We start from the raw sequence: 15,990 nt of genomic DNA, 5'->3' as shown, positions 1-15,990 counted from the left end.
TCTTGAGAGCGTTGATGGCATTGCGTTGTGCTCGGGTGACATTCTGGACTGTCTTGTGAGTGCGGCTGATGAATTCGGCATTGACGCATCTCCTGACAGCTTGAGCGTACATGTCAAGCTTAGGGCAGCGACCCTCCGGAGGAGTCCAGTTTGACTCTTTCTTCTTCGGTTGCTGTACCGTGGATCCCTCTGTCTGCTGTTCCGGATCGTTGATTGTCTCATTGGGTTCACTGCTGAAATCTTGGGATTTGTGGAAGAATCCCCGGAGTCTCATTCTCCTGATGAATTTCTCTGTGTCCGCCGCGAGACCAATGGGGTCCATTTTGGTGGTGGGACAGAAATTGAGCCCTCGGCTGAGAACTTCGATTTCGTCTGGTTGAAGGGTGTGGTCGGACAAATTGACGATAGACTTCCCTGTGGTTGTAACCGTATCCAGTACTTCCCCGGAGCGGAGAAACTACACCATGTTCTCCGCAGCCTTCAACATGTCATCGATGACGACGAACACCTCGCTAAGGCCATCCCCACGCCTCCACTACTCGCCTTCAAACAGCCACCCAACCTCAAATAGACCATCGTTCGCAGCAAATTACCCAGCTTTCAGGAGAACAGCATCCACGACACCACGTAACCCTGCCACGGCAACCTCTGCAAGACATGCCAGATCATCGACACGGATACCACCATCACACGAGAGGACACCACCCACCAGGTACATGGTTCATACTCCTGTGACTCGGCCAACGTTGTCTACCTCATACGTTGCAGGAAAGGATGCCCCGGAGCATGGTACATTGGCGAGACCATGCAGACACTGCGACAACGGATGAACGGACACCGCGCAACAATTGCCAGACAGGAGGGTTCCCTCCCAGTCGGGGAACACTTTAGCAGTCAAGGACATTCAGCCACCGATCTTCGGGTAAGCGTTCTCCAAGGCGGCCTTCGAGACACACGACAACGCAAAATCGTCAAGCAGAAATTGATAGCCAAGTTCCGCACCCATGAGGATGGCCTCAACCGGGATCTTGGGTTCATGTCACGCTACACGTAACCCCACCAGCAAGGAGATAAAAAAGTTATCTGATTTTAATATTCTCTCTCTCTCTCTATGCCTTTTGGGTCTCTTTCTCTCTGTCTGTGTAATTTGACACAATGTGTATTCAGCATACTGGGACCTACTGTTTTCTGTGGCTAACCTGTCTGAACACCAACGACACCTTTTGATTGGTGTGATGGTGTCCTAGCCTAATATAAGATATGCGATTTGAGAACCTCTTATTTACTCACTCACCTGACGAAGGGGATAATCTCCGAAAGCTTGTGATTTTAAAATAAAATTGTTGGACTATAACCTGGTGTTGTAAGATTCCTTACATTTGTCCACCCCAGTCCATCACCGGCATCTCCACATCAGAATTATATCAAATCAGCAGAGTATAGGTTGGAGGAGGATCCGCTGAAACTGTATAGTGCCTTGAAAACTCTGTTCAGTTTTGGTCACCAAGACATAAGGAAAACATTTAAGCCATGGAGGCAGTGCAAAAAACTGAGTTATGAGGGAACAGTACAGCAATCAGGGTTCCTTAGCCTTGAAAAAATATGATTGAAGGACCTTATAGAAGTACATAAGATATTAAGCAGTATAGAAAAAGTAAATCTGGAGCATTACTTCAAGGTAAGCCAAGACAATATAATAAGTTCAGATTTAAACTGCTGAAGGACCACTTTAGGACTGATGCCAGGAAGAATTTCTTCACACCAAGATTCATTAACATTTGGAATAAATTATTCCGCTGATTCACCTTGCTCCCTATTTTAAGTTTTGCTATTTTAAAAAAATGTGTTAATTCAATTGTATAAGATGCTGATTATAACCAAATGTAATTTTGTTAGTCAAAATAACAGATTGGAACATGTTTAAAAGATCACTGTTCAGAGGGTTGACATTTTATCAGAACGGCAGAAACCAGCACCAAAGCATTTTATTTTAACATCTGTTCCCCTTCAAAATAACAACTGAATGACAGTTCCAGTAGAGGATTGTAATCTCCCTTAACAATTTGTCATTTGTAGCTGAGAATAGAACAAGTCTCAGACAGATTGTGCATGTGCTACTGCAGCTCATGGCGCTATCACAATATATTAAAAATTAACAAGGAAATAGTGTTTACCATTCAGGCGTCAACAAATCTTGCAGTGGATGAACCTGCTAATCAAGATGCATCAGTCCTAAAGCGCATCTCGTTATGACTGTTGCCAATGGTAACAAGAACACAGAACTGCTTGCTAACATCAACAGACAATGATGTAGATGAGATAATTTTAAAATTTTGTAACCACCCACATGTGAGTGGCTATACTGATTTTACACTCTGTATATCATCTGATCCCTACCAGTTTGCTGAAAAGTTTTGAAGACTGGAATGAATATTGAGTGTGAAGATGCATTGGTCCACTCCAACTGCAAAACCCGGATGAACTATGAACATGTCACAATTCTTCTGTATAGGAAGGATACATGCATTTAAGAAATGTCCTGTGCACAAATACACTCATTGATGGCAGAGCTTGTAGTATATACACATGCAGTTGATCTGCCTCTTGCTCCACTTTTTTTTGTGTCAGTTTTTTACCCCTCTCCTGAAGATGTTGACTCCTTGTTGGGTTGTGTTTCTATTGGCACCCGATGGCCATTCAAACTTCACCTAAGTAGCTGGTAGCTCAATTGAGTGGATTAATCTAAATTATATAGGTTCGGACACCAGAAATAAATCAACTTGTTTTTATTTATATTGACAGAAAGTACAAGCAAGTCTATACGTCTATAAAAGAAAAAAAGACTTCAATGACCTCAGGACATCCCAAAGCACTTTACAACCAATGAAATACTTTTAAAGTGTAGTCACTGTTGTAATGTAGGAAACATGGCAGCCAAATTGCGCACAGCAATGTCCCACAAACAGCAATGAAATAAAAGACTAAATCATCTTGTTTTTTTACATGTTGGTTGAGGGATAAATATAGGCCAAGATGTTGGAAGAACTCCCCTGCTCTTCTTCGAACAGTTCTATGGGATCTTTTATGTCCACCCGAGAGGGTAGGTTTAACATCTCATTCATGATAGTGCAGCACTCCCTCAGTACTGCACTGAAGGGCCAGTTTGGATTATTTGCTCAAGTCTGGAGTGGGACTTGAATGAACAACCTTCTGTCTTAGAAGTGAGAGATACTTACAAGTAGGATATCCATTGAGGACTTCAAACCACAAGCCAATCCAGGCAAGTTCTCAGTGCAAAATATCAAAGTGATCCTATTTATAAATTTCGGGGAACAGTTTGTAAGCAATGTTAAATGACTTGCTCTGGACCTATCAATTCTGCGATTATCAGCTTGTGATCCTTATGCCTCATAAGCTACTGCACAAATAGATGGCAATGTTGTACCACACTACCTCATTCTTACTAGAATGTGGAAGACATTTACTTTCTTATCAGTAAAAGATAAGGGGCCTAATTTTGACACCGAGCCAGGGGTCAAATTGCAGATGGGAATCCCAGAAGTATGGGTTTCCCCAGACGTCCTTACGAGTTTGACGTAAGGACATCTTTTATTTTTTTGTCGGTTTACCATCCGACTGACCGGCCTGATTGAAGGCTGGTCTCAGTCGGATGGGAGAGCAGCCAGGGAGAGGGCGTGTTCAGGTTAGTCTTCAGGTAAGTCTCAGTTTGTATGGATGTGGGGGGGGCAAGTCAGTCATGGGGGGAAGGATTGGGGGTCAGTCACGGGGAGGGGTCATCATGGGGGTCCGCGATCGTTGAGGGGTGTCGGAGTTCGGGGGGGGGGGGGTCTGCGATCATTAGGGAGTCGTTGCAGCTGGGTTGTTGGGCCTGGGGGAAGCACTCCTGCTCCTCCGGGCCCACAAGCTGTGCCAGAAAGGCACTTACCTGCAGTTTGGGGCCTTTGTCGAAAACTTAAACTTAATATTACTTATAGAATCATAGAATCATAGAAGTTACAACATGGAAACAGGCCCTTCGGCCCAACATGTCCATGTCGCCCAGTTTATACCACTAAGCTAGTCCCAATTGCCTGCACTTGGCCCATTTCCCTCGATACCCATCTTCCCCATGTAACTGTCCAAATGCTTTTTAAAAGACAAAATTGTACCCGCCTCTACTACTGCCTCTGGCAGCTCGTTCCAGACACTCACCACCCTTTGAGTGAAAAAATTGCCCCTCTGGATCCTTTTGTATCTCTCCCCTCTCACCTTAAATCTGTGCCCCCTCGTTATAGACTCCCCTACCTTTGGGAAAAGATTTTGACTATCGACCTTATCTATGCCCCTCATTATTTTATAGACTTCTATAAGATCACCCCTTAACCTCCTACTCTCCAGGGAATAAAGTCCCAGTCTGTCTAACCTCTCCCTGTAAGTCAAACCATCAAGTCCCGGTAGCATCCTAGTAAATCTTTTCTGCACTCTTTCTAGTTTAATAATATCCTTTCTATAATAGGGTGACCAGAACTGTACACAGTACTCCAAGTGTGGCCTCACCAATGCCCTGTACAACTTCAACAAGACATCCCAACTCCTGCATTCAATGTTCTGACCAATGAAACCAAGCATGCTGAATGCCTTCTTCACCACCCTATCCACCTGTGACTCCACTTTCAAGGAGCTATGAATCTGTACTCCTAGATCTCTTTGTTCTATAACTCTCCCCAACGCCCTACCATTAACGGAGTAGGTCCTGGCCCGATTCGATCTACCAAAATGCATCACCTCACATTTATCTAAATTAAACTCCATCTGCCATTCATCGGCCCACTGGCCCAATTTATCAAGATCCCGTTGCAATCCTAGATAACCTTCTTCACTGTCCACAATGCCACCAATCTTGGTGTCATCTGCAAACTTACTAACCATGCCTCCTAAATTCTCATCCAAATCATTAATATAAATAACAAATAACAGCGGACCCAGCACCGATCCCTGAGGCACACCGCTGGACACAGGCATCCAGTTTGAAAAACAACCCTCGACAACCACCCTCTGTCTTCTGTCGTCAAGCCAATTTTGTATCCAATTGGCGACCTCACCTTGGATCCCATGAGATTTAACCTTATGTAACAACCTACCATGCGGTACCTTGTCAAATGCTTTGCTGAAGTCCATGTAGACCACGTCTACTGCACAGCCCTCATCTATCTTCTTGGTTACCCCTTCAAAAAACTCAATCAAATTCGTGAGACATGATTTTCCTCTCACAAAACCATGCTGACTGTTCCTAATTAGTCCCTGCCTCTCCAAATGCCTGTAGATCCTGTCCCTCAGAATACCCTCTAACAACTTACCCACTACAGATGTCAGGCTCACTGGTCTGTAGTTCCCAGGCTTTTCCCTGCCGCCCTTCTTAAACAAAGGCACAACATTTGCTACCCTCCAATCTTCAGGCACCTCACCTGTAGCGGTGGATGATTCAAATATCTCTGCTAGGGGACCCGCAATTTCCTCCCTAACCTCCCATAACGTCCTGGGATACATTTCATCAGGTCCCGGAGATTTATCTACCTTGATGCGCGTTAAGACTTCCAGCACCTCCCTCTCTGTAATATGTACACTCCTCAAGACATCACTATTTATTTCCCCAAGTTCCCTAACATCCATGCCTTTCTCAACCGTAAATACCGATGTGAAATATTCATTCAGGATCTCACCCATCTCTTGTGGTTCCGCACATAGATGACCTTGTTGATCCTTAAGAGGCCCTACTCTCTCCCTAGTTACCCTTTTGCCCTTTATGTATTTGTAGAAGCTCTTTGGATTCACCTTTGCCTGATCTGCCAAAGCAATCTCATATCCCCTTTTTGCCCTCCTGATTTCTCTCTTAACTCTACTCCGGCAATCTCTATACTCTTCAAGGGATCCACTTGATCCCAGCTGCCTATGCATGTCATATGCCTCCTTCTTATTTTTGACTAGTGCCTCAATCTCCCGAGTCATCCAAGGTTCCCTACTTCTACCAGCCTTGCCCTTCACTTTATAAGGAATGTGCTTACCCTGAACCCTGGTTAACACACTTTTGAAAGCCTCCCACTTACCAGACGTCCCTTTGCCTGCCAACAGACTCTCCCAATCAACTTCTGAAAGTTCCTGTCTAATACCATCAAAATTGGCCTTTCCCCAATTTAGAATTTTAACTTTTGGGCCAGACCTATCCTTCTCCATAGCTATCTTAAAACTAATGGAATTATGATCACTGGTCCCAAAGTGATCCCTCACTAACACTTCTGTCACCTGCCCTTCCTTATTTCCCAAGAGGAGGTCAAGTTTTGCCCCCTCTCTAGTCGGGCCATCCACATACTGAATGAGAAATTCCTCCTGAATACACTCAACAAATTTCTCTCCATCCAAGCCCCTAATGCTATGGCTGTCCCAGTCAATGTTGGGAAAGTTAAAGTCCCCTACTATTACCACCCTATTTTTCTTGCAGCTGTCTGTAATCTCCTTACATATTTGCTCCTCAATTTCCCGTTGACTATTTGGGGGTCTGTAGTACAATCCTATCAAAGTGATCTCTCCCTTCTTATTTTTCAGTTCTACCCATATGGACTCAGTGGGCGAACCCTCGGATATATCCCCTCTCACTACTGCCGTGATGTTCTCCCTAATCAAGAACGCAACTCCCCCTCCTCTCTTACCTCCTGCTCTATCTTTCCTATAGCATCTGTACCCTGGAACATTGAGCTGCCAGTCCTGCCCCTCCCTTAGCCATGTTTCAGTAATAGCTATAACATCCCAGTCCCATGTACCCATCCATGCCCTGAGTTCATCTGCCTTGCCCATCAGACTTCTTGCATTGAAATAAATGCAGTTTAATCTAGACTTCCCTTGGTCTTTGCCCTGCTTTCTCAGACCATCTGTCCGGTCATGTTCTGTACACTCTCCCTTACTGCCTTTTGTTTCTGTCACCACTTTATTTCCCACTGACTTCCTGCATCGGTTCCCATCCCCCTGCCACATTAGTTTAAACCCTCCCCAACAGCACTGGCAAACACTCCCCCTAGGACATTGGTTCCAGTCCTGCCCAGATGCAGACCGTCCAATTTGTACTGGTCCCACCTCCCCCAGAACCGGTTCCAATGGCCCAGGAATTTGAATCCCTCCAGCTTGCACCATCTCTCAAGCCACGTATTCATCTTAGCTATCCTGTCATTCCTACTCTGACTAACCCGTGGCACTGGTAGCAATCCTGAGATTACTACCTTTGAGGTCCTACTCTTTAGTTTAACTCCTAACTCCCTAAATTCAGCTTGTAGGACCTCATCCTGTTTTTTACCTATATCGTTGGTGCCTATATGCACCACGACAACTGGCTGTTCACCCTCCCCCTCCAGAATGTCCTGCAGCCGCTCCGAGACATCCTTGACCCTTGCACCAGGGAGGCAACATACCATCCTGGAGTCTCGGTTGCGTCCGCAGAAACGCCTGTCTATTCCCCTTACAATCGAGTCCCCTATCACTATAGCTCTGCCACTCTTTTTCCTGCCCTCCTGTGCAGCAGAGCCAGCCACGGTGCCATGAACCTGGCCACTGCCACCTTCCCCTGGTGAGCCATCTCCGCCAACAGTATCCAAAACGGTATACCTGTTTTGGAGGGAGATGACCGCAGGGGACCCCTGCACTGCCTTCCTACTCTTCCTCTGTCTGTTGGTCACCCATTCACTATCTCCCTCAGTAATTTTTATCTGCGGTGTGACCAACTCACTGAACGTGCTATCCACGACTTTCTCAGCATCGCGGATGCTCCAAAGTGAGTCCATCCGCAGCTCCAGAGCCGTCAAGCGGTCAAACAATAGCTGCAGCTGGACACACTTCCCGCAGGTGAAGGAATCAGGGATACAGGAAGGAGCCCTGAATTCCCACATCCCACAAGAGGAACATGACACGGCGCTGGGATCTCCTGCCATGACTTAACCCTTAAATTAGCTTAAGAACAACTACAATGTCAAGAGAAAAAAAAAGGAAAGAAAAACTACTTACCACTCCCTTTAAGGAGTTTACTCCTTTAAATTGTTCTCAATTTAGAGAATGTTAACTACACTGGGGACCTTGATTCACTAAAAAATAAACGCTACTTCCTATAAGACCTGCAGACCTTCCCTTTCCTTTTACTTCAGTTACTGTAGATAAGGAGAAATACTCACCTGAACCTACTCACCAATCAGGTGCCTCCCCTGTGTCGCGTCCCGATCTGATTCCTGACGTCACTTCGAACTCGGTCGCAGCTCCGCTCGGCTCCTCTCAGCGCTCTGAAATCCTGCCTTTTATCGGACGCTCCCTCCGCTCGGCTCGGCTCCTCTCAGCTGTTCTCAGCGCTCTGAAATCCCGCCTTTTATCGGACGCTCCCTCCGCTCGGCTCGGCTCCTCTCAGCGCTCTGAAATCCCGCCTTTTATCGGACGCTCCCTCCGCTCGGCTCGGCTCCTCTCAGCGCTCTGAAATCCCGCCTTTTATCGGACGCTCCCTCCGCTCGGCTCGGCTCCTCTCAGCTGTTCTCAGCGCTCTGAAATCCCGCCTTTTATCGGACGCTCCCTCCGCTCGGCTCGGCTCCTCTCAGCGCTCTGAAATCCCGCCTTTTATCGGACGCTCCCTCCGCTCGGCTCCTCTCAGCTGTTCTCAGCGCTCTGAAATCCCGCCTTTTATCGGACGCTCCCTCCGCTCGGCTCGGCTCCTCTCAGCGCTCTGAAATCCCGCCTTTTATCGGACGCTCCCTCCGCTCAACCCAATGAAGTTGGCTCTCCTCCAATTAAGTATTTTTACTCGAGATTGCTCCTTGTCCTTTTCTATAACTAATCTAAACCTTATGATACTATGAGCACTGTTCCTAAAGTTCCCCCACTGACACTTGCTCCACTGCATTCCCCAGAACGAGATCCAGCAATGCCTCCTTCCTCTATACAATGCATTAACACCCAAACACTTAATTCAGACAAGCGAGAATTTATTAAGAAACTTGTACAAGTGGAAGAGTGCCTCAAACAATGGTTGAGGCTACGTCTTCGCTGAGTTCAAGAAACAGCTCACGTTTATACAGTTCAGTAACGACGCCCACCTGTCATAGAATATGGGCGTACACATACATTCTTTATTGGTTCAGGTAGTTAGTCAATCAAGTAGTGAGCCTGCCCCCCCCCGAACGTCCATACCCCTTTATTACTTTGGCACGTCGGCCTGAGCATTCTCATCCTCCCCACGTTTCTGTCCTGGTTATCAGTAGGGCTGAAGTCAGTCTCAAGGCCACATGGCCATTCAAGAAACTGTATTCTCATTGTATTTTTTGTAGTCAGCAATACCCTTATCTGCTAGGGGAGCCAGACGGTACTAAGCACCTGTTCAGCTAACTTAATTATCAACATACCAAGGCTTAAATGTAATTACACAATTGTGTTTTCGTGAGAAATTATTATGTGAGCTTTAAATTGAATTAGCTGGTCAGTTAATATGGTCAAATATCCATCATGCATTTCTACATTCGTGAGTTAAGTGTATTAGAGAGAGTTAATATGGTCAGGTATCTCTTTATGCATTTCCACACCTTCTCGCTACCTTTCATGTGGCGTGAAGGAGAAGGCCCAGGAATCCCGGCCCCCAGGGGTTGAAATTGCAAAATCTGCAAAAATGGAGGCCCGCAGCCTCCTTGAAAGATTTTAAGTCACCAGCCCGCCTCCTGGGAGTGGGTTGGTCACCCGCCCCACTGAAAACCGGAAATGGGCGGGTTGGGGGCGGGTCTGAAATGGTTGCGATTTCGAATGCCCCCGCCCCCAACCCACCGTTTTTCAATGTTAAAATTGTGCCCATGATAATTTTGCACGGGTATAAACATCACACTCTTTCCAGGATAATAGTAAGCTAACCCAGATATGTTGTCTTCACACTATGCCATAATTCTTTGCACAGATCCTTTGATGCTTCTTAAGTTGACTTAAACTGACAACACATCCTGCAGAATCAGAACAACCTTATCTAAACCACGTCAGCCTTTATCGCACAAAATAAATTCATAACATATAAACATATTAATACTGACTTCTGTATTGTTATGCTAATTTTCACCAGATGTTCTAAAACTTCTACCAAATCACGGCCAATGTATGTCTGCGGTTTCTACACTTCGGGGAAAAAATTGGTGAAAGGTCCTTTCTGGGTGATGTTAACACCCCGCGACCGATGGACCCTGGGCAGGCAAGACACAAGTTTGGTCCCAAGGAAGCACTTACCTGCAATCAGTGTTCCATTCCAGGCCTTGCATGTGGCATGAATGCAATTCGCACTTTCCACCACCAGAGGGAGCTCCATCTCTTAAAGGAAAGATGTTTCTTAGAAATCTCTTAAAGGTAGCTGGTACCTGTTATTTGCGGAAAATAACAGTCTACTGTCTGCATGGAGTCTGAACAGAGATCAGACATCGCACACGTAAAACACAGATGCAGATCCCATCTCTATGTTTACACACTGATGAGTTATGTTGAAATATTGAATAAAGGTTGCACATTACTAAATCTGACATCCTCCAATCTGCACACCAGACCTCACCAATCTGCTGATCTGAGTTGGTACCAGGCCTGCGAGAGTGCATGCACCAAGGTTCTCTGCTGATGCACTAGAGACCTTGGGTGCAAGAGGTGGCCAGAAGGAGGGGCATCCTACATCCGGAGTTGGTGGGGGGAGGAAAGAGGCCCTCCAGACATATACTCAGAAGACAGTGGGAGGTAGCGGGGGACGAAGTCAATGCCAGGTGCACAGCAGCATGAACGTGGATGCTGTGCAGGAAGAAGTTCAATGCTTTGATATGAGTGGGCAAGGTGAGTGAGGTCAACTGTCAAGTGGCGTCTCCTACCAACTGCACCACACACTACACCCCCCATCCCCCATATACCAATAAACTCTTTCCATCAGTACTCAACTCTTCCAATCAGATACTTCCTCTCACCCTTACACATTACCACTGTTTCAAGCCGCCCATCCACAACTCACAGGCCACACACACTGGCAGCTATTCAACCATGACAGGCACACGCCTCGCTTTCTTGCAGGAGAAGGTGGCGCATAGCAAGAGGCAGCAAGTGACAGTGGCATTCAGCCCCTCGAGCCTGTTCCACCATTCAGTGAGATTATGGTGGACCTGTGACCTAACCCCATATACCTGCCATATGCCTTAACACCCTTGGTTCACAGAAATCTATCAATCTCAGATTTAACATTCACAAGTGAACTAGCATTAACTGCCGTCTGTAGAAGAGCGTTCCAAATGTCTCCCACCCTTTGCGTGCAGAAGCATTTCCTAACTTCACTCCTGCACATCCTGGCTCTAAATGTTAGGCTATGTCCCCGCATCCTAGTATTGAAGTCTAGGAGACCTCCAAAAACAGTTACAAATGTCTCGGCAGCCAGAGGCAATAATCCAGCCACTAACCTGTAAATCCTGCATGGTCCCTTTAAATAGTGCTGTGGGGGCTCCTCCAGGCACTCTAAGACATATTCAGATAGTTGGTGTTAAGACTGTGTGTCAAATTGAGCGTTAAGTCCCAAAATGGTGTCTATCACTTTAAATCAGCGTTGCACACTGATTGAAGCGATTTTCTCCCTACTTTACATGATTCCAGCGTTTCTTATCTGCACCTGCGCAAACACCTATACCAAAATGGCATCTGGCGCACGTCACGCAGGAAACGTGCATGCATGTCCAAGACCCTATCTTGGATGTCGGAGAGGCCGTGTAGCACTGAAACAACGGGCGCTACACGGCCCAATTTAGCGCCCTTCCTCTTTTACTGTAGCCATTTTTAAAATTCGTTCATGGGATGTGGGCGTCACTGGCAAGGCCAGCATTTATTGCCCATCCCAAATTGCCCTTGAGAAAGTAATGGTGAACCACCTTCTTGAACCGCTGCAGTCTGTGTGGTGAAGGTTCTCCCACAGTGCTGTTAGGAAGGGAGTTCCAGGATTTTGACCCAGTGACGATGAAGGAACGGTGATATATTTCCAATTTATGCTAACCATCCCATGATGCCCTTTACCTATGCCAAGCTGTTAACCTGTTATACTATCGTGTAGTGGCCATTATTCATTTGTGAGATTTGTCTGTGAATATTGACAGGCTTTTCATCCTTGTGACATTACAGTTGTCCTCACTGAATATCCATACACGCACACTTCCATTGGATCGTGATCAGGGTTGGGAACCCAGACAGATTTTCCTCTCCCTAATTCAGAGGCGGTGAAGGTAATTGAAGCGGCCTATTGCTGAGATCAGCTAACCCGACACAGACCAGGGTTTGAACCTGGAATCTTTCTAGTCTGCAATAAACTCACTCACCATCAAAGGAGCCTTCTTCCTCCACTTTAATGAGATATCCCTGGCTCAACCCCATTTTCCCTTTCTCTTTCCTCTATCCAAACATTCAATCCAATTGATGCCCTGTCTAATTTGTCCTGTCTTTCAATTTCTGCTGACGAGCTGCTTACTGAACCACACAATGCCAACCAGTTTGTTGCTTCTCTCTCCACTTACTTGATCAGTTATGCAAATAATTTTTTAAAAAAGCAGGATAAATCTAACCTCACCGATTAACGTCCTGTCGGCGTCAGAGTGATTAAAGTGCCATCAAGCGACACCTACTCACCAATAACCTGCTCACTGGTGCTTAGTTTGGGTTAGTCACAGACTTAATCCAGGAGTGGACATGAGCTGAATGCCAGAGGAGAGATGAGAGTAACTGTCCTTGATATCAACCGAGCATAGCAGCAAGGAGCGCTAGCAAAACGGGTCAAGGGAACTATCTTCCAGTTGCTGGAGTCCAACCTGACACAAAGGACGTTTGTCATGGTTGCTGGTAACCAATCATCACAGCCCCAGGAGTTCCTCAGGGCAGCATCCTATGCCCAGCCTGTTTCATCAATGACCCTTCCCTCCATCAGAAGGTCAGGAGCAGGGCTGTTCACTGACAATAGTGTTCAGTTCCATTCACAAGGGGTCCAATAATGATACCAGTTATACAGCAGGACTTGGACAACACCCAGATTTAGGCTGACAAGTGGCAGGTAACATTCATGCCACATAAATAGCAGGCAAAGACCATTTCCAACAAGAAAAGGCACAGCCACCTGACCTTCAATAGCACTACCATCATCATGTCCTCCACCATCAACATCCTGGGGCTTATTATCAACCGGAAGCTTAACTAGACTAGCCCTATTAACAATGTGGCTACAAGACCAGGGCAGAGGTTGGGTACTCTATGACATAGCTCATCTATTGACTCTCAAAGACTTTCCACCATCTACAAGGCTCAAACCAGAAGTACAATGCAGCTGCAACAGCATACAAGAAGCTCAACCCTCCTGCATAGAACAGTCCACTTGATTGGCACTCCTGCCACCGGACTCAATATCTGCCTTCTACATCATTGGCGTACTGTGATTGTAGTGTGTATTATCTACAGGATGCACTGCAACATCTCAGGAAGCTTGTTTTGACAGCACCTCCCAGCCCTGCAACATTAACTGCCAAGAAGGAAAAAGAGCAGGAATGTCATAGGGATACTGTTAGTTCCAAACTCCCTCCAAGGTATACAACATCCTGACCTGGACATATATTACCATTGCTTCATCATTGCTGGGTCCATATCTTGCAATTCTCTACATAATACCCATTACCACTTTTTAAGAGCAACTCGGAATGGGCTATAAATGTGACTTTGTCTGTGTCACCCATATTCCAAGAAACATTTTTTTAAAAATCTGCCTTCCCAACAGTCAACAGTTTCCAAATCTCACCATAACCTTCCAAATTCTACGAGGGCCTGTCTGATCCACATCTGGTCCTACCAGGCACATAGCCTGACCTCCACTCCAATCATTGAGCAATTCCATGGGAATCAGGGGGAAAACTCTCCAGTGCCTGGAGTCATACCTAGCACAAAGGAAGATGGTAGTGGTTGTTGAAGGCCAATCATCTCAGCCCCAGGGCATTGCTGCAGGAGTTCCTCAGGGCAGTGTCCTAGGCCCAACCATCTTCAGCTGCTTCATCAATGACCTTCCCTCCATCAAAAGGTCAGAAATGGGGATGTTCGCTGATGATTGCACAGTGTTCAGTTCCATTCGCAACTCCTCAAATAATGAAGCAGTCCGAGCCCGCATGCAGCAAGACCTGGACAACATCCAGGCTTGGGCTCATAAGTGGCAAGTAACATTCGCGCCAGATAAGCGCCAGGCAATGACCATCTCCAACAAGAGAGAGTCTAACCACCTCCCCTTGACATTCAACGGCATTACCATCGCCGAATCCCCCACCATCAACATCCTGCGGGTCACCATTGACCAGAAACTTAACTGGACCAGCCATATAAATACTGTGGCTACAAGAGCAGGTCAGAGGCTGGGTATTCTGCAGCGAGTGACTCACCTACTGACTCCCCAAAGCCTTTCCACCATCTATAAGACACACGTCAGGAGTGTGATGGAATACTCTCCACTTGCTTGGATGAGTGCAGCTCCAACAACACTCAAGAAGCCCGACACCATCCAAGACAAAGCAGCCCGCTTGATTGGCACCCCATCCACCACCCAAAACATTCACTCCCTTCACCACCGGCGCACTGTGGCTGCAGTGTGTACCATCCACAGGATGCACTGCAGCAACTCGCCAAGGATTCTTCGACAGCTCCTCCTGAACCCGCGACCTCTACCACCTAGAAGGACAAGAGCAGCAGGCACATGGGAACAACACCACCTGCACGTTCCCCTCCAAGTCACACACCATCTCGACTTGGAAATATATCGCCGTTCCGTCATCGTCGCTGGGTCAAAATCCTGGAACTCCCTTCCTAACAGCACTGTGGGAGAACCGTCACCACACGGACTGCAGCGGTTCAAGAAGGCGGCTCACCACCACCTTCTCGAGGGCAATTAGGGATGGGCAATAAATGCCGGCCTCGCCAGCGACGCCCACATCCCATGAACAAATAAAAGAAAATGCAAGATGCAGTAATATTATAAAAGGACGCTGTATCTTACATAGCAACAGGAGTAGGCCATTTAGCTCCTCAATCCTGTTCCCATTCAGTGAGATCACGCCTGATCTGTGACCTAACGCCATATACCCGCCTTAGCTCCATATCCCTTAAAGCTTTGGTTTACAAAAATCTATCAATCGCAGATATAAAATTAACAATTGAGCTAGCATCAACTGCCATTTGTAGAAGAGAGTTCCAAACTTCTACCACCCTTTGCGTGTAGAAGTGTTCCCTATCTTCACTACTGAAAGTCCTGGCTCTAATTTTTAGACTATGTCCCCTAGTCCTAGACTCCCCAACCAGCGGAAATAGTTTCTCTCTATCTACCCTATCAGTTCCTATTAATATCTTGAAAACTTCAATCAAATCACCCCTTAATCTTCTATGTTCCAGGGAATACAAACCTAGCTTGTATAATCTCGCCTCGTAATTTAACCCTTGGTGTCCAGGTATCATTCTAGTAAATCTATGCTACATTCCCTCCAAGGCCAATATATCCTTCCTAAGGTGCAGTGCCCAGAACTGAACACAGTACTCCAGGTATGGTCTAATTAGGGCTTAGTATAGCTGCAGCATAACTTCTACCCCCTTGTATTCTAGTCCTCTAGATATAAAGGCCAGCATTCCGTTAGCCTTTTTGATTATTTTCTGTATCGGTCCATGACATATTAATGATTTATGTACATGGATTTCTAAGTCTCTTTAGACCTCCATTGTTTCGAGCTTTTCACCATTTAGAAAGTACTCTGATCTTTCCTTTTTAGGTCCAAAGTGGATGACCTCACACTTGCCTACATTGAAATCCATTTGCCACAGTTTTGCCCATTCACTTAATCTATTAATATCTCTCTGTAATTTTGATGCTTCCATCTACACTGCTAACAATGCTGCCGATCTTTGTATCACCGGCAA

At 46.2% G+C, this 15,990-nt stretch overlaps 1 protein-coding gene across 3 annotated transcripts in view; it reads left to right on the top strand.

Moving 5' to 3' along the window:
- Positions 1-3,002, top strand: part of LOC137334003 (eIF5-mimic protein 1) — a 111,819-nt gene extending 108,817 nt beyond the window's left edge. For 2 of the 3 annotated variants that reach the window (XM_067998408.1, XM_067998399.1), the window contains exon 13: positions 2,401-3,002. In XM_067998408.1, the coding sequence (XP_067854509.1) occupies positions 2,401-2,437 (37 nt within the window). In that variant the 3' untranslated portion in view covers positions 2,438-3,002. The remainder of the gene's footprint in view (positions 1-2,400) is intronic. The other variant, XM_067998413.1, reaches the window with a different exon arrangement.
- The last annotated feature ends 12,988 nt before the right edge of the window (positions 3,003-15,990 follow it).

Source organism: Heptranchias perlo, chromosome 2 (assembly GCF_035084215.1).
Source record: "Heptranchias perlo isolate sHepPer1 chromosome 2, sHepPer1.hap1, whole genome shotgun sequence".
In the NCBI taxonomy this organism is placed as follows: domain Eukaryota; kingdom Metazoa; phylum Chordata; class Chondrichthyes; order Hexanchiformes; family Hexanchidae; genus Heptranchias; species Heptranchias perlo.
This window is presented reverse-complemented; position numbering and strand designations above follow the sequence as displayed.